Raw genomic sequence first — 20,560 nt, forward strand, 5'->3', positions numbered from 1 at the left:
AGATAATTTAACCCTGTCGTCCACAAGTTGAAGACAGAGGGCTCACAACTAGAAATCGGCAGAAGTATTACAAAAATGTAGGGATAAACCGATCTGTTGTTAATTATTCAATAACGTCCTTCGGTTTCCCGCTCGCCATTGTTTATGCACCGTTGTCTGTAACCGGACACCTATGGGGCTGCCTTACAATGTAAATTACGTCTGCAGAGGTGCTGTACATGTCCTGATTCCGGTGCCAAGTCCATAAAGCATAAGTCTCGTTTTTCACCTGCAAGTCGCACAGAAATACTTCTTAATCTTGTAACTGCGTAATTTTATACAAATTGCGTTGGTTGGATCTGTTTTTCTACACAAATGCAGACCTTTTCAAGTCGGCTTCGAGTAGAGTTTTTCTAAACAGCACTCATCAGGAGTCGAGACCTTGGCAGTTGATGCGGTCACAGAATTACGATTTCACAGTTTAATGAAGTTCTAGTTTTGCAGCTCAACGTGGATTTGGAATATTAGTTTCCATGCATGTGAAAGTGAACGTTCATAGTACTAAAAACTGAATGCAATTTGTTGAAGAAAGACTTAAATATGAAAATAATTTATCCGTAATACTGTCAAGAGTTTGTGATTTCATAGCAAAGAGAAAAGGGAAGTACCTCTAGAATCCCATGGCCAAAGCTACTCTCTCGATACGCACTATATTCAGGCTGCTTGTCCCAACAGAACTTTCCTGCTGCTGGGCCTTTTGTGAAATTAAATGCGCAGAAGCCGCCCATAAACTTATCCGCAGTTGTAGATGGTTCTGGGCAGTTTCCGGGTTCATCAGCATGCGCAATTGCCATCTTCTCCCGGTTACCACCATCACCAACTGTGATGTAAACAGGGCCGCAGGGATCCAATGTGTAGTTATACACTCGATTTGACCTCTCGTAGGCGTGAACCTGTTTATTAATTGTTTCCAATCAGTCAGAAGTAGCTCTCATATTTTTTCAACAGCTTGATAAAGTATTGAACACATAAAATGGAAACTGTTAATACCAATAAGAATTCCGGAACGTATTTGGGGACTTCAAAAACAAGTTCCTTTGCTCAAACTAAACACTTACATGGCCGTTGAAGACGATGTCAACACCATACTTATACAGTATGTCTTCCATCTCAACTTTCATACATTCTTCTTCTCTGTAATGTGCCTTGTAGGTGCTGTACCATGGCGGGTGCCATGCTGCTACCAACCAAGGAGTCACATTTCTGTCAACTTTAGCCAAGTCTTTCTCCAACCACTTGTATTGATCGTCTGCGAGAGAAAACCTAGTCATCTTAGTATGTCCCTAACTTGTAACCATGCGAAAGAAGTGAAAATTTTCTTTTGAAGAAAGCAGATGCAATAACCTGATTTGTGATAGGCTGTGTAAGCACCGAGCATTATAAAGTGTATCCCGCCTGCGTTGAATGAATAAAACAATGTAGATGATGATCCACTCTCGTTGGAGGGGAATGCAAATCGCGAACTATAAGAAGCAAATGTTTGATTCCCAGCCTGTTCTTCGATCTCATGGTTCCCTTCTACCACCATCATTGGAACTTTAGACACTAGCGACTGCATAAACCTGATAACAAACATACCATAATTTTGTAATTAGGTACGTTGTGCGAAAAATGACCAGGTGCTTCCTCATCAAAATAAAGCACAGAAAAACTCACCTTCCCCAGTAATCCCAACGAGGCTGATAAGTTTCTTGAATAAAAGTTTGCGAGAATGAGCAAGAGTAGCAATCAGACACAGTTCCATTTGTAAGGTACAAGTTAGCATAACTAACGTCCCCAACCAATAACATAAGATCAGGTCCGTTAGCCAACAAGTGATCGACCGTTGATGTAGTATTGTGTGTAAGGCCAAGGTCCCCAACCACAGCTATTCTTCTGGGGTAACTCTTGGGACCGGATACTGGCATAGTCTTGAAATAAGATACTTTGCTCATATCTGCAATGCTAGGATCTCCACATTGATACTGATACAAAGTGTTGGGTCTCAATCCTGCACAAACCCGTTAAAATTTAGAGAATTGCATACAAAATCATACATCCGTAAGTCCAAGCAAAAGCAAATTCAGACGAGCGTTCGTGAACATAAATGCACGCGTATCATTTGATGATTTTGTTAATTTGATTTCGAAATCATGAATCTTAATTCATACGGAATAAAGTTAAACGATAAACAATGGATACAACTATATGTTAAGGAGCAGATCATGAAACAATTTCATATTTTAGGATACAAATTATTCATAAAGGGATTCAAGACTGATACGTACCTGTGAGACGAACATGGTGTATAATTCCGGAAGTGTAGTTTTGGAGACCTTCAAACGGATACAGCTGATTGTAAATAAGGGAATACCCCGTTGATTGGTTATCCATAGGGAATCCGTACCTTCCATATGTAACAATACTTGAAACATTATTCGGATCCAACGGTTTTATATTGTCTCCAATTTGAAATTCCCCTGCAAATTCGATCATGAGATAGACCGAGAGTCTTCAATTCATCATGCACTTAGTTTTCCGCCAAGTCTTCCGTTACTACATAACTCAATAGTTTTGGTTTACAACAATAAAATGCTCAAGTCCACCCCAAAACATGCCCATCCAAAGACCAAAAGAAGTAACATTTCCATGCATAAACTGGCATCATTCAATTGAATTCTAACAGTAATTATGATTTCTGTGCAACCAAACATTTATCAATGCCCCAAATAGGAGACGGTTAAAAGATTTTATTTTTCTTGAACGGACGGTATTCTTCTTATAATCTAACATAAACTACGGAAAGAGGTGTTCAAACTCGCATGCATAGGTGGAAGTACATTCACTCTGACCAACATGACAACGACACGAAATTAACATATCCTCGTAACAATCTCACTAAAATGTAAAAACCAAATATAAAACTCATTTGTTAGATTAAAAACTCTCAATCTGCATAAGAACTTGGAAACAACATATCCAACCGAAAGTACAAGCAAAGAAAGCAAAAGAACATAAACTTGAGAGAGAGAGAGAGAGAGAGAGACCTGTAATCCAAGATATCCAGACAGAGTCATGGGTTGTAGAGAGAGAGACAGAGATTTGTTCAGGCTCGAAACCCTTGACGATTCTTCGAACTCGAGGATCAGTGTCCGGCAAGTCAACGGCATTACCTCTAAAGCTGTCGTCGAGAGGAACAGTGACAGGCTTAAAGGGTCCTTCGAGGGTTGTCGGTATTCCTCCATTGACAAACGTGAAGCTCACGGGACTCACAGTCAGCACAAGCAGCAGATTAAAGGTTGCAACTTTGGGCGGTGGAAACAAAAACAAACCCATCTATTTTTACTATTATTATTGTTTGAATTAAACAGAAACGAAACTCAAATATAAATAGAAGAACTGGAGTTGGCTGATCAAAACTTTAACATGTGTTCAATCGTGATTGATCGTAAGCAGAAGCTGCTGATCTGTTAAGCAACGAAGTTCTATCTTAAATAGAAATAGAAATACAACACGCCTTCCAAAAAAGACCAAAAAAGAAGCCCAACAAAATTATTGAAGGCTCGTTGTAAAATCCTCTGTTGAAGCTAAAAGTCAAACAGACAAGGACAAGAAAATATGGCCGGTTTTGATTTGTTTTTTGAATACAAACGATGTATCTAATTCTAAACTCTAAGGAGGGAGAGAGAGCCTTCAAATTCTTAGATACTACGGATGAAAATAAACGTTTTATTCAACAGAACAATCAAACATTTGCGATCAGATTCAATGAAATGAAGATGATGACGGGTTTGGAGTTTCTTTTCAAGAAACTAATAATTTTGTCGCAAGCAGTTAATTTATATTTAACAATTTTGTCAGTTTCAAGCCCAGGCTTCTTTTGTTTCTCTATGAACACATGTGCTATATAGTTGTTAATGCTTGCTTGATTTATGGTAACTAATTAGTCACGGGATATGAAATCCGAATTGTTATGTATGCATTGGATTGAGAATACTTTCCATTTACATTTATGTTTTTAATTTTTTTTAAATTTCATAAGAACTTATACACTTTTATTATCATATAAACTAAAATTTTAAGATATTTGTCACATCAAATTTTTAAAATTATTACTTTGTCATTTAATACTAAGGGGTATAGTTAAATTAGGATTTGATATGATTTTAATAGATTTTAAAATCCAAATGTAGTCAATCAATATTTTAACAAAGGATTTTTAAAGGAGTTTGAAATCATAGGGTAGTCAAATTAGGATTTTAAAGGATTTTAAAGAATACATCCAAATCCATTAGTAGTTAATTACGTTTTAAAAAAATGCACCAAATTCTAGGTGTAGTGAGAATACCAAAGATTTATTAGGATTTTAATGAATGATAGATTTGGATGGATTTGAGGATGTGTGGTATAAATATTATATGCCATCAAGAATCCAACTCTAACCCCTCTGATTTCTTTTCACGTTATAGAAGAGGAACATTCTTCCTCTCTCAGACAGACGAAGAACAGTCTTCCTCCATTCCTCAAGGTATTTTTTTTCTCTTCCGAATTTGTATAAGGACTCTTTATTATTTTCATGATGTTTATATATAGTTGTTCTTAACATATAGGCACGGTACGTATTTGTACTCAGTCTTGCCAGTAATCTCAAAAAAACCCCCATCTTTCCCTTTCATGTGTTTAGTTTTGTTGTTATAATTTTGTTTTATCAGGCCGACTGGATGTGATTCCAATCTCCAAACTTCCCCCACCAACCCATAAGGTCTGCTCTCTATTTCTTTGTTGCTATTTTGTTTTTTTGCTTTTTTTTTTTTTAATTATTATTTTATTTATTACAATATTTTTTGGAATAAAGATGAATTGAATCGGACGTGGAGCAATTCCCGAGCTCCACCGATTGCTCCCTTACTATCCTCATTGTGTTTAGTTCTTAATCTGTATTTAGTTCTCCATTGTCACTAGCTTCACTGGTAAATTATATTCCTCTAATTCATTAACTGAATGTGTGAACCTTAGACCGCGAAGTAAACTTTCTGCTATTTGAATTTTATTAAGATTCAAGCTTTCTCTGTACTTGCTCTTCTTTCACTTGATTTTGGCTTCATTTCGTTTTCACTCTATCTTATTTCCTGTTCTTGTTCTTCTGCACGAAGTACAAACTTCTTTATGATTTTGTTTATTTGGTTGGTTAGTTTATATATAATGTCTCAATCAAGCATGGAATCGAAAGAAGATGAGGAAGAAATGGAAATGGACGAAGAGGAGGAAGAAATGGAAGTGGAGCAAATGGTGGAAGAGCAGTGTAGATCGGACGAATTTCTTGTTGAACCAGATGATGAATCTTCTTAGTCTCAACCATTGTCAGTTTCGAAAGGGGATCTTAACCAAGATTTTCAAACACAAGAACAACAACAAAATATTGCTACTGAATGGAGATATAACATAGATTTGGACACGTAGAGAGATGTCCAGAATGATAATAATGTGAATGGAGGATAATGAGTCGTCAATAATGCTAGTGTTTTGATTTTTAGGAGCACCATATGAAGGCCGAGGGAGCAAAATGCATGTTAAAAGCAACATTATTATCTTGTTTATCTTGAAACCATCTATTATCTTCTTAAATTTTGATTTATATGTGTTTTATGTACTTGTATTAGCTTTGACTATAAGATATGTAATTGAAATCATCTATCTTTGTTTTGGTTAGTTAATTTTCTTTTAAAAATTTACAATTCAAATGAGAAAGGGGAACACATAATAAATCCTAAGGATCCATTTTATGTTATAAGATTCAATTAACAGATCCTAAGAAATCCATGAAAGAAATCCATAGAAATCCATATAAATATGTTGAAATCCATATAGAATTGTAGAATCCATTAAAATCCTTTGAAATCTGTCACTTAAAAAAAGTCCAATAAGTTTTTCATCCAAAATAAGTAATGTGCAAGGGCACATGACTTGGTTTCAAGGTTATTAGATCTGTTAACTCGCACCATGCCCCTTCGAGATTATTTTGGACATTTCAACTCTGTTTTTAAAAAACGCGATGGACCGCGTTGAATTCTCAAAGCTTGCAATTAGTTAAACTCTATGTTAGTAAGCTAATGTACTTTTTTAATAGTTAAGTACAAAGTTTTTGAAACCAACATGACGTTTTTTTTTCTTTAGCCAAATTTTGGGTTTGTACCAAAGAGAAGTAGACAACTTGTGAAAAGGATGTCAAATGTCTAATGCCAAATTATTCATCCACCTCATAGTGTAAATATATTATTGTATACAAATTAAAAAAAAATGTAAAAATGGTCAAAAGTCTGAAATAATCATGAGCACAAGTTATGTGCAATGCACGTGATTATTTTGAATGGAAAACTTAGCTGAGTTAGCGTGAGGTAACAAATCAACGATTTTGAAAATTTTGATATGACAAGTTGGTAAAATTTTTAGTACATATGACAAATTAAAAGAAGTGTAAAAGTTCATATGATATTTCAAAATATTTATATTTAATTTATTTACTTTTTAACCTGGTCAACTAAATATACTTTCTAACCTTTAATAGGTGCGGTGAAACTGACTAAACTACCCCAAGTTTTACTCATGAATCATGAATGCCAAAAGCCCAAAACGGAAGAAAATCCAAATTCAACCAAAAAAAATCTCAAAAATCTCAAAAGCCCAACATCACTAATGTAAAATCATCACAAATTATTCAAGCTCCTCAAGTTGTGTTCAATTAGCTTAATTCCTTCTTGCAAATATAAGACTCGCATTCAAGCAAAGAGAACATTCAGAAAAGAAGCAAGTTCGAGCCCTTGAAATTGGATAACCTCTTTGGCAAACCATACACAAAATACTCAGATTTTCATGTTGCTAGTTCAAGCTCGTTGACAATTATCAAACAAAAAACGCGCGTCGATTCTTTCCCTACCAAACTTGAATGTGAGTACTGAGGTGCTATGTTTCTCTTTCTGGTATCAGTTTGTTATAGTTTGTTACAGTGGGTTTCTTGCTTTAGTCTTTAGGTATGGGATTGAGAGCTCCTAGTAGCACCCATCTCTTTTTTCGCTGTCCTCACCCAACAAACTTTGGAAATCTTGTTTTGCCATTAAATAATTTAAAACTAAAAAGATGAAATCTAACTTGAGAGATTTTTTATTGTAACCAGTGACATCACGTGACAATTATCTAACGAACATATACTGTTTTATTTGGATTCATGACAACATGTATACCATCGGTAGTGTTATTGAGATAACATGTTTTGGTTTCAAGAGAGTATCTCTCCCTTAACTCATATATGACTGGACCTCTTCGTCCCGCACTTTCTTCACTCACTCTCTCTCCTATTAGTTTTTTTTTTTTTCTTTTCTAATTCTAATAATGGTGAACTAGAAGTTGAAATATTTGAGTTTTTAATGTAAGAATTGATACTGAAACTTTAAGTTTATGCATAAATACCAATTGAACATATTCAGTTTTGATTTTATGAAAAACAAAGATTATTTTACACGTCTTCACATGATATTAATCGTCGGAGTATAACGATTTACTGTGATTTTTTTCTCTCACTTTTTCTCTTTTTCTCATTTTCTCGCTCACCAAACACTGTTCTTGTGCGATTTTCTTCTCAATTTTTCTCTGCCAATCTGTAATTGCTTCCATTTTGAATCCTTCATCGCCCGACGCAACTTGTATTCATTCTTAGCATCTCGTCTTACGCCAACTTCAAACCCTAGCTCTATGATTCCATCTGTCACAATTAAAAATAGGGATTGCAATGAGAAATATGTATGCAATACTTGAATTTTGGGCAAGTTTCTTTTCTTTTAAAAACCAAATGAGAAATATGTATGCAATACGTGAATTTTGCTTGTCTTATTGAAAATGTGTAAAAGAATACATGTACAATACATGTATAGCTGTTTTAGTAAGTGTTTAGGATGTCCGTAATTGTTTAGGACATCTCCTACCGAATGAACATAGTCTGGTTCAGAATTATAGTCGTGTAAGAATTTTTTTTTAATGAACAATGTTAGGCCATATTCATAGACCATCTCCAAGCGAATGAGCTAAACATAACTCCTTGAATAAAAGAGTGTTTAAGGTGAATAGAATGCAAAAATTTTGATTTAAAATAGTATAAAAAAGGTGAAGAGGATGTGAGAAAGCCGTTGGAGCCTTGGGATAAATATGGTCGTTGGATCAAATGGCAAATTGACGCATCTATTACTAGGTCCCAACAAATAGGTTAGCTATCAGGCTAAGGTCATCTCCAACCAAGCCGACCAAAGGGTTATAGGTCAAAATATAGTCCGTTTTAACACAAAACTCATCTCCAATGACAAGCTGAGCCAAAAAAATTTGGGACCCATTGGGCCAAAATATAGCTAAATGGTCAGAAGGCTAGGCAAACATAGCCAGCCAGCTAGCCCTGAAAGTTGGGCCTAGCTGTGTTGCTAGCTGATGTCATGGTAGCCTTCTTTTATTTTATTTTTTATTTTTTCTTTTTAAGAAAAAATTTTTAAAAAAAATTCTAATTTTTTCCTATAAAATCCTAAGACATTTCTACACCATTTCTCACATCATTTTCACCATTTTATACTATCTTACCTTATTTTAATGTCTAAGTTGTTAACATGCAACTAAAATTAAAATAATTAATAACATGAAGCTTAGAAACATGAAACTTAAAACAACATTTAGTGACAAGTGACCCTTAAAATATGTCCAGAAACCGATAAGATTAAAGAACAAAATTAAAATAATAAATTATTGATGGGGCTAAAAAATGGCCCCTTTCAATTAGAGATTGTATATTGTGATATCTCGTCCCCAAAATTATTATTTTATTTTATTCTTGACGTATTTCGAAGATTTGATTGGAACTAGTTCTTTATTTCTCCAAATTTCAGAAAAACGAAGTGAGGGGTAATTTAGTCATGTTCAATTTTCTCGACCTTTTTGGTCAACTCTTGAATTGGTTAGGTAGATTTCGATTCCATGAGTGCGTAGGCGTAAACAGATCTTATTTCCGAGTCCAAACGAAGAAGTTGGAGTCGTTTAAAGTTGGTGGCATTTTGGTAATATTACCAAAATACTATAAATGGGAGGGAAACCTCCAGAAAAGGGAGAGGTTTCTGAAAATAGAAGGGGAAAAAAACTGCACTAACCCGTTTTAGGGAGAATTTGACCCATAAACCCACCAAACTTGACCCGTTTGTATCTTCTTCATCCAAACTCTGTTTTGGATGATCTTGGTGTCCATGGAAAGCTCTTGACGAGCCCTACATCTCTGTGATGTTAGATTTCCCCATTTCTTTTCCATCTTTGCAGCTCGAGGTCGCAAAGTCCACGACCTTGCTGGCGGATTTATCATTTTTCCGACGATTCTGGCAACGATTTCATTCGAGTGAGGTATGAAACTTCATCTACTCTTCATAATCTTCAAGTGGGTATGCTTAGTTTGTGCTTTCATATTCATTTTAGAGTTGGGTGTTTAGAACCTTAGAAATCCGGTTTTCTCTGATGAAATTGGACGGCTTCCGGTTAAAATTTATCGTCAGGCCTAGTTGTGAAAAATGTTTCCCTTGTTGAGCTCTAGCTACCACGTAAATTTGAGCTCATCTAGTTAATGTTGAAATTCGGGATTTGTAAACCCTCCACCTTGACTTCCACCGCGTGTGGCGGTGCGTGGGATTGTTCACGAGTGTTGTCTAGGTTTCAAATACCTTCTAGTGATCATGTGAACCTATGTCTAGCTTGGTTGCCAAAGATTCAATCGTTGGGTGTGGTGATCAATTTGGACCGCTACTAGTTTGTGTGATTGACGACAATTCGACCATTGGATCATAATGAAACTTTAGTATGTTATTCTCGAAGCATAATGTAGACTTTGGGCAGTTATGGATCATAAATCTAATTTGCGGATTGTTGTGGACCCCATTGTTGACCGAGAGTTGAATTGTGGTCAACATGTCTTGGAACGTTCTAAATAATAAAATTAGTACTATAGGAGACTTAAGTGAAGTCTAATGGGCCTACATGGGTTAGAGAGTGACTTGAACATATGTGGTATGATTATTATCTTGATTTCTTATATTGGTATCATCTGTGAATTTTACTTGGTCTTATAATGTGATTCTATTGAAATGTGATTATTTATATATTTTTATATATATATATTTAGCCATAGACCTATGTTTATCAAACAGGATTTGGCTTGTGTACTGATGATGATCGTGATATGTGAATTGACGTGCATATTCGAAAGGTGGTTGATTTACATAGATGGTATGATATGATGAAATGTGAGTGACTTTAATTTATGTGAATATGAAATGGTTTTATAATCATTTTTCCTATAAATTGTTAATTTTCATATTTAGCCAATGACATAGTTATATGAAGTGGGATTTGACGTGCATATTGGAAATATGGTTTGTTTTGTATGATTGACTTGATTTGATGAGGTGAGGGCTAGTGGTGGACCGTTAACCTATTGTCATGGGGTTTGTTGCTTTGAAACATGTGTCAATGCTCATTTCATTATTTCATTTCTTGTTTCGTTGAGCCTTTATAACTTGAGTAACTTGATTAATGTGTTGTTTCATTGATTGGTGGTTATACAATGTACTCCGCGATTCCGTTGAGTGACGGTCTGGAATCGTATCCTGGTTTGGATTCCGTTGAGTGATGGTCCGGAATCCTTCTTACTCCACTCTGCGATTCCGTTGAGTGATGGTCAGGAATCGTATCTTGGTTTGGGTTCCGTTGAGTGATGGTCCGGAATCCCTCTTACTCCGCGATCCCGTTGAGTGATGGTCCGGGATTGTATCCACCTTAGTTCATTGAGTTTAGTTTGAGATGGTTGCAAGGTGTATGCTTTGGATGAACTGTGTCGCTCTAATTCTACTTTCATTATGTATATGTGAATATGGGTGTGAGATGTTATGGTTGTTTGAAATGAACTTTTGGATGTCCGGGTGACTCTCTCGGAGTTTTCAAAAGTTTGGTATTGATTTCTTATGAAAGATTTATATTCAAGGTTTATAAATTGTGATGGATGGCTGGTTTTATTATTGACATGCTAATTTTATTGTCCCTCACTCGAGCCTCTCAGCTTATCTGAGTGCCTGATTTGCCAGTGCACCAAATTCCCTAATATTGGCATTGACTTTACATATGACAGGTCTGGGTAGATTATGAGAAACTGCTTGATATTTTGGTTCCGTTGAGTGGTCCGGAACCCAATGTCGTTGGATTCCGTTGAGTGGTCCGGAATCCTTGCTCTTGTTCATTCAGTAAGGTGATCTTAGAATCCTAAATTCAAGTAGATGAGAATTACCCACAATAGATATTGTGAAATAAATTAGAATTGCCATGATATTATTCATAACCCAAGTTGGGAATTATGTAGAGTTCATTAATTAAATTCGTGAAATGATATGTTTCTCACTGATTGATTAACGTAATTAAATATTAATATTGTGCTTCGTGATTACTTGATATGTTACAAGCTATGTATTGAGATATAATGTTGGAAGTATAGTGATTGATATGATGAAGTGAAATGTGATTTGACATGTGATTGAAATGCATATTGAATTGCTTGGGAGATGTGAGGTCTAGTAAATGACCGATAACCCATTGTGATGTGGATTTGTGCTCAATATTGCTTCGTTTCGTTGAGTTTAGTGAATTGGGTAACTTGAATCATGTCTTGTTCCTTCGAGCCGTTGTTATGCTTCTTGGACTTCCATTCAATTCGGTTGGGTGGATTGGAACTGAGTTCTGTTTGGATTCCGTTAAGTGATGGTCCGGAATCCCCTTTGGAGCCTTGGTCCGTTGGGTGGTCCAAAATCCCCTTTTCCAAAGATGTAGTCTTCAACTGAATTGTGTTGCTTTAGCCTTGCGTTTTGACTTGTTGTATGTGTTATTGATGATGTGATGGTTGACATTATTGATTGATGTGATTATGGAATGACGTTGGATATGAGTGGAGTTATCATGAGTATTTTAGTTGATTAATATTTCTAGAGAATAATATGTAATTTGTTAATTCTTAAATATGTTACACGCTATGAAACGCGAATTTATATGGGAAACGTGATGATTTATGTGATGGATGAAGTGGAAATGTTAATCGTCATGTGGGATTGTTATGTTGGATATCATTGTTATTGTTATGATTAGACTTGTTGATAAATGTGGCTCGAGAATGGTATTGTACATCGTTGGTTCTTTGAAATGATATATGTTGTGAATTGCGACATCATGTTGTGACATAACGGCCTATATATTGATGGAGGGAAATCATGATTTTCAGATGGGTTGTTATGTAACCCTGAGTCTAGTATTTTCATGCTTGTCACGTTCTATTGATTGATTGAGAAATGTTATACCTTTCGACTTATTCGGACTGTGTTATATGTCAATTATTGTGCATGACGAACTACGAATGGCTTGATCCCTGTTTAGGATACGTAGGCAGTCTAACGGGAAGGTTAGATACATCCATAAAGCATACGAAAAATAACTATGTGATTCGATTATTGAGTTGTGCTTGCCCATATGCCGGAGGTGGGATATGATAGATACGGATTTTTGGTGATGTCACGTGTCAATTCTGGACGTATGTCGGGATTGGAGCGTGACATATATAATGTACATAGGGGCTAAACATAGCACATTTAGTTGGAGATGACCTAAGCTTGGCTAACCCAATGCCCCATTGGTCATATTTTGGCTTGGTGAGCTTCACCAATTTTCAGTTGCGCCTTCGATTAGAGTTGGGTTTTGTCTAAATCAGAACACGTTGGGTGCGTTTGTTTTACCTCCTTAGGAGGGATTGGCTTGGACTGGCATTAAGTATGACTATAATATTGTGTTTGGTATATCCTCGCCGGGTTTGCTAAAGCAAGATATCTAATCCCAAGCTTTCGCTTGGTATTAAATGGGACTAGAAAGGAAGGCCGACATCTAATCCCCAAGTTTTTCTCACTGACATCTAGTCCTCGCTTATTCCGCAGTGCCGTCACCAGGGCGTCACGATGCTTACTCTTTTGTGGCCTAAGTTGGGAACTACAACTCATAGCCGAAGGTGGACATTACAGTCAAAATCAGCGTGTTAGTGAAGAACTTGCCGATGCTGCGAGCCGAGAAGCGGATAGAGAGGTTGGCCATGGTGGACGCCCACTTCTAGGTTGAATTTCAAGTCCCCAGTTGAAAAATCGCATTGAATTTGAAGAACTCAAATAAACGACAAGTCTTCGAGCTCTGTGGAAATTTCAGTGCTTTTTCTCTCTTTTCTAGAAAGCGGATGTTTGGCTTTCTGCTGCCCTAAGAAATTTGCAGGTTGGGTTGGATATTAAAATGGGAACTTTAACGACAAGCTCCCGCTACTGTTCACTTTAACGAAAAACCACATTTTTAAACTAAAAAGTCAATTCTGGTACTATTCATTTTACCCTTTATTTTGTTATTATCGTTAAAACTCAAAGTTTTCAAGCCTTTTCATTAGTTTTCCTTATTAAAAGTAAAATTGGGGAAATCGAAAAAGGGGTTGAGTTTTTTGGGCATATTTGACAATTTGACGGGGGGAGGGGGAGAGAGAGGAATGGAGGGGTAATTTGGAAAAATGAAAAAGGCTTGAAAACTTTAAGTTTTAACGATACGGACAAAATAAAGAGTAGAGTGAATAGTAACATGATTGACTTTTTAATGCAAAAATATGGTTTTTCGTTAAAGTTTCATTTGGAAAATGAGGAAAGATTGAACATCAATGGAAAGATGAGTTTGAAAGTTCGAAAAATCAATGTGACTTTTATCTGGGTTCTTCTAATTCATATGAGTGGTAATTCAATAGAAAGTTGAGTTCCCGATTGAAAAATTCCAAGGTTTTTTTGCTGGGCTTTTGGGTTTCATTGATTTATCGGAAAGTTTTGTTTTTGGGTATAGAGAAAGTAAAATTTGAGGGTTTAGATCACGTTTCTGAGAGAATGTAAAATTTGGTTGCTAGGTATGGTTGGATTCTGCATAAATTTTTGATGTTGGGTTCAATTTTTTTGCATTAGAAAATTCAGGATAAAGTTTTGTTAACAAAAACCTTTTTTTCCTTTTTGTCCTTATTCTGCTTCTTGTCCGATTCTGCACCAAATGCTTCACTAAGTCAATCGAGTTTAGTCTAGTCCAAACCAATCTAGCTTAATCTATAAAACTAGTATAGTCCAAAATAATTCGGTGCAACATACGCACCCGTTAAAATTCAGCCCCCTCAATTAGAGTTGGCCTTATCGTTTCCCTTCCAGTAATATGAGAGATACTGGACAAATCCATAGGTTGTCCTTTTTTTTTTTTTTTTTCCTTTTACTTTTGGTAATTTCTTAACAGTTACTATTTGCTCATCTATCTAGCTTCTTGCTGTCCTAAAATCCAGGAAAGCGCAAATTAGGAAAGAATCGAAATCAATAATATAGTCGAAGCAGAAACCCATTCTGTGTGGGAGGTGGATCAAATAGGAGGAGAGATCTGGAAACGCATCGGATAAAAATATTATCCAGTTGATCCAAACACCCCCATAACCCCCACACTTTCAAGTTTCCTCCATCGAAGAGAGAAGATGAATATATTCAGATTAGCAGGGGATATGACCCATTTGGCCAGCGTTCTGGTTTTGCTTCTCAAGATCCACACTATCAAATCCTGTTCTGGTTAGCTTCCTCTTCCTCTTTTCAATTTCTGTGAATTTAGCTCCCAATTAGTCGTCTTTTGTGATTTCATTTTCTGGGTTTTGTTTGGTTGCTGAGAAATGGCCGAATACAAGGAAAAATTTGAAGCATTTTCGTTTTGTTTTCGCTGTTTTGGGTTACATGGCTGAGTTTTCTAGATTTCTGGAGGATGAGTTTACTTAGTTTAAGCTAACCATTATGAGATTTAGGGGGTGCAGTCAAACTAAGATTTTGAAGGATTTTAAATGACTTTGAAATCAGAGTGTAGTCAATTAAGATTTTAAAGGAGGATTTTAAAAGACTTTGAAATCATGGTGTAGTCGAGGTAGGATTTGACAGGATTTAAAAGAATACATCCAAATCTAGGTGTAGCCAATTAACATTTTAAAAGTGTGCATACAAATCTGTTGTTATTCAAAATGTCATAGAGTTTGAAGGATTCTTATAAGCGAGAGATTTTGTAGGATTTGAGAGTGAATTTTATGCATAACAAAGGCTATAAAGAATCTCATCTCCACCCCTAGGATTTCTATTCAAGCTTTCTCACAACTTGACTTCTCTCTTTCACCACGCCCTACTTTTTCCTTTCCTTTCTATGCTATGCATAGCAGCCATGGCTGCCATTCGCCGTACCCTCCATATTCTTTCACATCAGAGGTTTTTTTTCACAAAAATTAAGGTGTCTTTTATTCACAAACAAAGTTTTGATCAAATAAATTACTTCCAAGAATGTAAATTCAGGAAATGATCTCTGTGCAAGATAAAACAGGAGCATAAAGGACTATATAACCAAGAGGAAGACTAATTGTAATGGTTTTACTAGGCAAATACTATTGTTATCTGACACCAGCAAACTAAGAGTTATCTTAATAAGCATTTGTACCGTTCAAACATCTCTTGCTAAGCTGTAAATAATCTAGAGAAAACAATTTTGAATTTTATAAATGTGACATCAAGGATAAATCTAGACAGTGACATATACATGTGAAGATTGAGAAATTCAGGGAGGTGACTAAGCAATTGAAATCATATTGAATACACAAAATAAAAACTTAGAAAATAGTCAGTCAATTGTTAGCTTTCTGTGATTTACACCAGCAGCTTGCTGGTGTTTCCACTGGAGCAATCTCAACTTCCCAGGTCCTTGCATTTACAAATTATAACTGACCAAATCATAGTGAATTTCAAACTTGTTTTCCTTGCTTTTTTGCTAATAGATATATTTCATCAAAAAGAAGAGACAGATCCTTCTGGAATGTGATTTGGTTGTCTATTGTCTTTAATAGAAAATTTTGTATTAATCAAAATCCCCATCTTCGTGTTCATACTCTCACCTTTCTTCCCTGATAACATACGTTTTACTTGGTGGAATGGCGCAGTTGTGTCGATGGATGAAGCTGCAATAGTCCTTGTGCTCGTGGACCAACTAATGGAAGATTATGCAGTGTCATACGTTTCCTGTCAATCCTGCCCAACGAATGAAAAATTTTAAATCGTGCAAAGAAAATTTGTTGTCATGAAACGTATATTTTGAAGTAATTTTGAGCCAATAAATTTTTTCTCTATTATCATTTTCTCCAATGTTTTCATCAGCCATTTTTTCTCTGACATATTCTTATGGTCTGTTCTTTTCTGATCCTAATTGTCCTAACTGCACCCAAACCAAAATGCTTCATATGGGTATGGTTAATCTCACAAAACAAGCTCCTCTCCTCACTGATGAACTAAATATTAATGGACCAAGGCTTATCATTCAAGTTAAGCCCTCACTCGGTTGAAATGAACCCACATGAACACAAAACTATATCTCAATTCAAATGAGAAATCTATGAAAGAAGTCCATAGAAATCCATGAAAGAATTCCATATAAATACATAGAAATCTATGATAGAAATCCATATAAATCCGCCAAAATCCATATAGGATTATAGAGTCTATTAAAATCCTTTGAAATCTATCACTTTAAAAAATTCATTAAAAAATCCATTATAGAGTCTATTAGTTTAAGCTAAACACTAGGGTTTAATGTTTTCGCAAAATTGGATTTACTCTCTCTCTCAGTAATTAAATAGTGTTTTGGAATTGGAGGTTTTGAAGGTTTAGGTTGAAGATACAAGTGTAGAAATGATTGCGGTATGACAGTTTCATATAGGATTATTTGTTGTGTGTAAGATCTAAGATTACATTACTTGTTGCTTATGTACTTCGGTTGTAAGGATTATTTGGAAATGTCGTGGCCTACTTTTCGGTAAAAGATAGCTGGGTTGTGGTGTTTACGGGGTAGTTAAATGTCACCTCTGAATTTAATGGAGGTGATGGTGAGATGTATTGATGAGGCAGATGTGTTTGTCAATTTCCCCTTTACCTCTATTGATGCTAGTTTGATTGGTTGCTGTATGTTTCCGAGGAGGGAAAGGATACTAATGCACCGGTAGACGGTCTTCTATGTGTTATTGGTAATATGATCCCAATATGGGTAAAGAGGTAGGTTTATAGAGTCATAACTACTAGTTGAAACGTTGTTCTTTGAAGACACTCATCCCATGGTAATAAACGGATTCAGGACTCTCTTTTTTCTTTTGGGTAGGTTAAAGAGTTAAGAGTTTGCTGACAGAATCATTGGTGTTACCCAAGTAAATAAGCTGTATACAGAAATTAAAGGGGAGCTTTCAAACAGGCACATCAAAGATTAAGCTTTCATCTCCATCAAAGAATGTCCTACCCCTTCAAAATACTTCTATTTCCCTTTTGTTCATGCAAGCCGGTACTGATCCTCTAAACCCGTTGGCTTCTTCTTTTAAAAAATATGCCATGTCATCCTCAAAGTAAGGCACAGTTGGTCTTGGAAGCACCAAATAGAACTGAGATAGGGAAAAATGTGTCCCCAGAGCTATCAAACAATGCCGCTAGAGATGGTTTATAGATTCTTATGCCCTTGTATCTTAAGTGTCTTATGGTCTTACTTTCATTTTCTTTGCTTTTCTTGTTTACTTTTTTCACACATGGGTAGCTTCCCCTTGGTGCTTCGAAGTGAACATTTGATGCAAAAATAAAAGATTTAGAAATTCTGCAGTGCAACTGACTAGGCATATCAAGGAAGAGGTCATGTGGTTGATGTTTGTAGTCATGTGGACCATATTATTTAGTCTGAAAGGACACACAAGTTGCAAGATTATAAAGAGCTTCTTCACAATTAGGGTTCTGTATGAGTTTGTAACTGAAAGATTTTATTACATTCATACAAGGAGTTTGAACAATCAGACTGGGATGATGGCGTAGAGATATGTGTATGAGGGGTGCTTGGCCGATTCATTAAGGAGAAAGGACCAAGGACAATGGTATACCTATATGTGGGGTTCTTGGATGTATACGGAGGCGCATGACTTAAAGTAGTATATGCAAATTATCAAGTGATCCTAAAAGTCCACCAAATTGGAAAATAATTTCTTTAGAATAGGATGAAACATTTGACTGCATCCAGTCCATCATATGCTAAATTGATTGTCGAGTGGATAATAATTAATTTTAATGTCCTATTCTTTTCACTCCTAATCTAGTATGTAATGCCTGCTTAAAACTTGTATTGTCTCTTAAGTTCTACTTCGCTTGTTCCACGCAGGTGTTTCCTTGAAGACTCAAGAACTCTATGCTCTTGTCTTTGCAACCCGCTATTTGGATATTTTTATTACCTACGTCTCGTTTTATAATACTGTGATGAAGTTGATATTTTTGGGTAGCTCTTTCTCAATTGTTTGGTACATAAGGCGCCACAGGGTTGTTCGGAGATCATATGATAAGGACCAAGACACATTCCGCCATTTATTCCTTCTGCTCCCTTGTCTTGTTTTGGCCCTGGTTATAAATGAGAGGTTCACTTTTAAAGAGGTAACTATTTAATTCCATTTTATTCTTATTGGATAATTTGATGATATCCTTTTATCTTCTATGTTTTGTGGCTTCGATGTTCATGTTCTAGTCGAACTGTTTGACCACATTCAGGTTTACAGTAAAAGTATCAATTGAGATTATGACAGAGCAAATACCGTTCTTTTCACATTGCTCACATTCTTGTGTGCTTTTACTAAATTGATTGAGCAGGTGATGTGGACATTTTCCATATATTTGGAAGCAGTTGCCATACTTCCTCAACTGGTGCTGTTGCAAAGGACAAGAAACATTGACAACTTAACAGGGCAATATGTTTTCCTTCTTGGGTAGTAACTACTTTTGACTTGCATGTGGTACTTCAGAAAAATAAACTGTGGTTCCCCTATATATTAGATTGTATTTGATACATTATACGTTTTTCTTATATCACAACGCTTTGTTGTGTTCTCATGCTCATCATGTTTTCCAGCATCATATTTATGCTGTATGTGACCGTAATTTGAATCTCTTATTACAGAGCATATCGAGCATTATACATATTGAACTGGATTTATCGCTACTTTACTGAGGAACACTATGTCCACTGGATAAGTACGATCTCTCTCTCTCTCTCTTGTTGTATCTTCTTTTGTCTGTGCTAAATGTGCACTTCTCAATGATGCCGTTTTTCTGTTCCTGCAGCTTGGATTGCAGGGATTATCCAGACTTTGCTCTATGCTGATTTCTTCTACTATTACTTCCAGAGGTATAAGCTTAGCCATTTTTTTAATATCAGTAGCATATGGTATAATTGTACAAAACGCTGAGTTCCTTTATTATTCTGCAGCTGGAAGAACAGCGTAAAGCTCGAGCTACCAGCTTGAAAGGGTCTTACATGTCTACTGCCTGTCAAAGTTTGCAAGAGGATACTTGAATCAGTGGTATTTTGTAGAAGCTTCACATGTCCTTTAATTTATTTATTTTCCCCTTTGAATCTGTGGTAGTATTTGTTGATCCACGACAAATATTCAACGTTGTCATTAAGCGGGGATTGGACTTGTAAAACTATATTACTCAGTTTGTAGCACATCACTCACACTCTCCACCAAACAGTTTGTATGGATAGTATTTTAAGATGAAAATGTCATAGTGCAAAATTTTTTAGGGAACTTCAACGAAAAGCTACTGATATTGTTTACTTTAACGAAAAATCATATTTTTACACTAAAAAGTCAATGGTGATACTATTCATTTTACCTTTTATTTTGTCCTTATCGTAAAAACTTCAAGTTTTCAAGCTTTTTTCATTAGTTTTCCTAATTTTTTTAATCATGCCTACGTCTTGTTTGCTTTATGTCAATCCGTGTGTATAAAGTTTTAAGAGAAACAACTTTCACGCTCCCTTTTTCTCCTCTAGCACTCCATTGCTTGTTTCTTTCCTTTGATTCACCGTGGATTTGTTCAATCTCTGGCTGAAAACAAGGGGAGTATTAAGGGGATACAGACGGAGGTGAAATTCATTTCTCACAAGTTAAATGTACGTGAAATGTTGTCACATGACACGTTGTGTTCAACATTTAGCCATTTTCTCAAAAGTTAGGTGTATTTGAAATACAAGAAAGACAATATTTGAATTTGGTCCAATAAATAATTAATTGGTTAATTCACGCGAATCATTAAGCAATCTCCTAAACGAGTGAAATTTAGAGATGATGATGATTAAAGAATGAATGATTCTGTATAAACAGTAATGATAGCATGTCATCGTTAGTTAAGGCATGATTTCTTACATGTAAGAATCCAAGTATTGTTTGTGGTAAGTGGGGTCGGCTATATGTATCCGAGAACGCTATTGCGCTTGGTTCTATGTCGTGGAAGTAACTACCAAAAAAAAAAACAAAAAAAATTCAATGATCCTCAAATTTTCAGACGTTTGCTCGGCC

The 20,560-nt window shown here is 35.8% G+C and overlaps 3 protein-coding genes across 3 annotated transcripts in view; 1 reads left to right on the plus strand and 2 right to left on the minus strand.

Annotated features, from left to right (window-relative positions):
- LOC103963484 (purple acid phosphatase 15-like) overlaps positions 1-2,574 on the minus strand; it is a 15,518-nt gene extending 12,944 nt beyond the window's left edge. Inside the window, exon 1 of the mRNA XM_048579564.1 lies at positions 2,549-2,574. The gene's annotated coding sequence lies outside the window, so the exon portion shown is untranslated. The remainder of the gene's footprint in view (positions 1-2,548) is intronic.
- Positions 1-3,512, minus strand: part of LOC103963485 (purple acid phosphatase 15-like) — a 3,563-nt gene extending 51 nt beyond the window's left edge. Inside the window, exons 1-7 of the mRNA XM_048579562.1 lie at positions 3,066-3,512; positions 2,307-2,498; positions 1,696-2,029; positions 1,384-1,601; positions 1,098-1,288; positions 648-932; positions 1-268 (exon numbers count right to left, since the gene is read on the minus strand). The exon at positions 1-268 is cut by the window's left edge and continues 51 nt beyond it. Of these exons, the coding sequence (XP_048435519.1) occupies positions 143-268; positions 648-932; positions 1,098-1,288; positions 1,384-1,601; positions 1,696-2,029; positions 2,307-2,498; positions 3,066-3,354 (1,635 nt within the window). The 5' untranslated portion in view covers positions 3,355-3,512 and the 3' untranslated portion in view covers positions 1-142. The remainder of the gene's footprint in view (positions 269-647; positions 933-1,097; positions 1,289-1,383; positions 1,602-1,695; positions 2,030-2,306; positions 2,499-3,065) is intronic.
- Positions 3,513-14,587: 11,075 nt separating this feature from the next.
- LOC103963483 (ER lumen protein-retaining receptor) lies at positions 14,588-19,786 on the plus strand. Its single transcript, XM_009376306.3, has 6 exons — positions 14,588-14,732; positions 18,370-18,635; positions 18,849-18,964; positions 19,156-19,229; positions 19,320-19,383; positions 19,465-19,786. The coding sequence occupies exons 1-6, from the start codon at positions 14,642-14,644 to the stop codon at positions 19,499-19,501; spliced, it is 648 nt and encodes a 215-aa protein (XP_009374581.1). The 5' UTR covers positions 14,588-14,641; the 3' UTR covers positions 19,502-19,786.
- The last annotated feature ends 774 nt before the right edge of the window (positions 19,787-20,560 follow it).

Source organism: the organism of the source record quoted next, unplaced genomic scaffold (genome assembly GCF_019419815.1).
Source record: "Pyrus x bretschneideri cultivar Hongxiangsu unplaced genomic scaffold, Pyrus_bretschneideri_v1 Contig14, whole genome shotgun sequence".
In the NCBI taxonomy this organism is placed as follows: domain Eukaryota; kingdom Viridiplantae; phylum Streptophyta; class Magnoliopsida; order Rosales; family Rosaceae; genus Pyrus; species Pyrus x bretschneideri.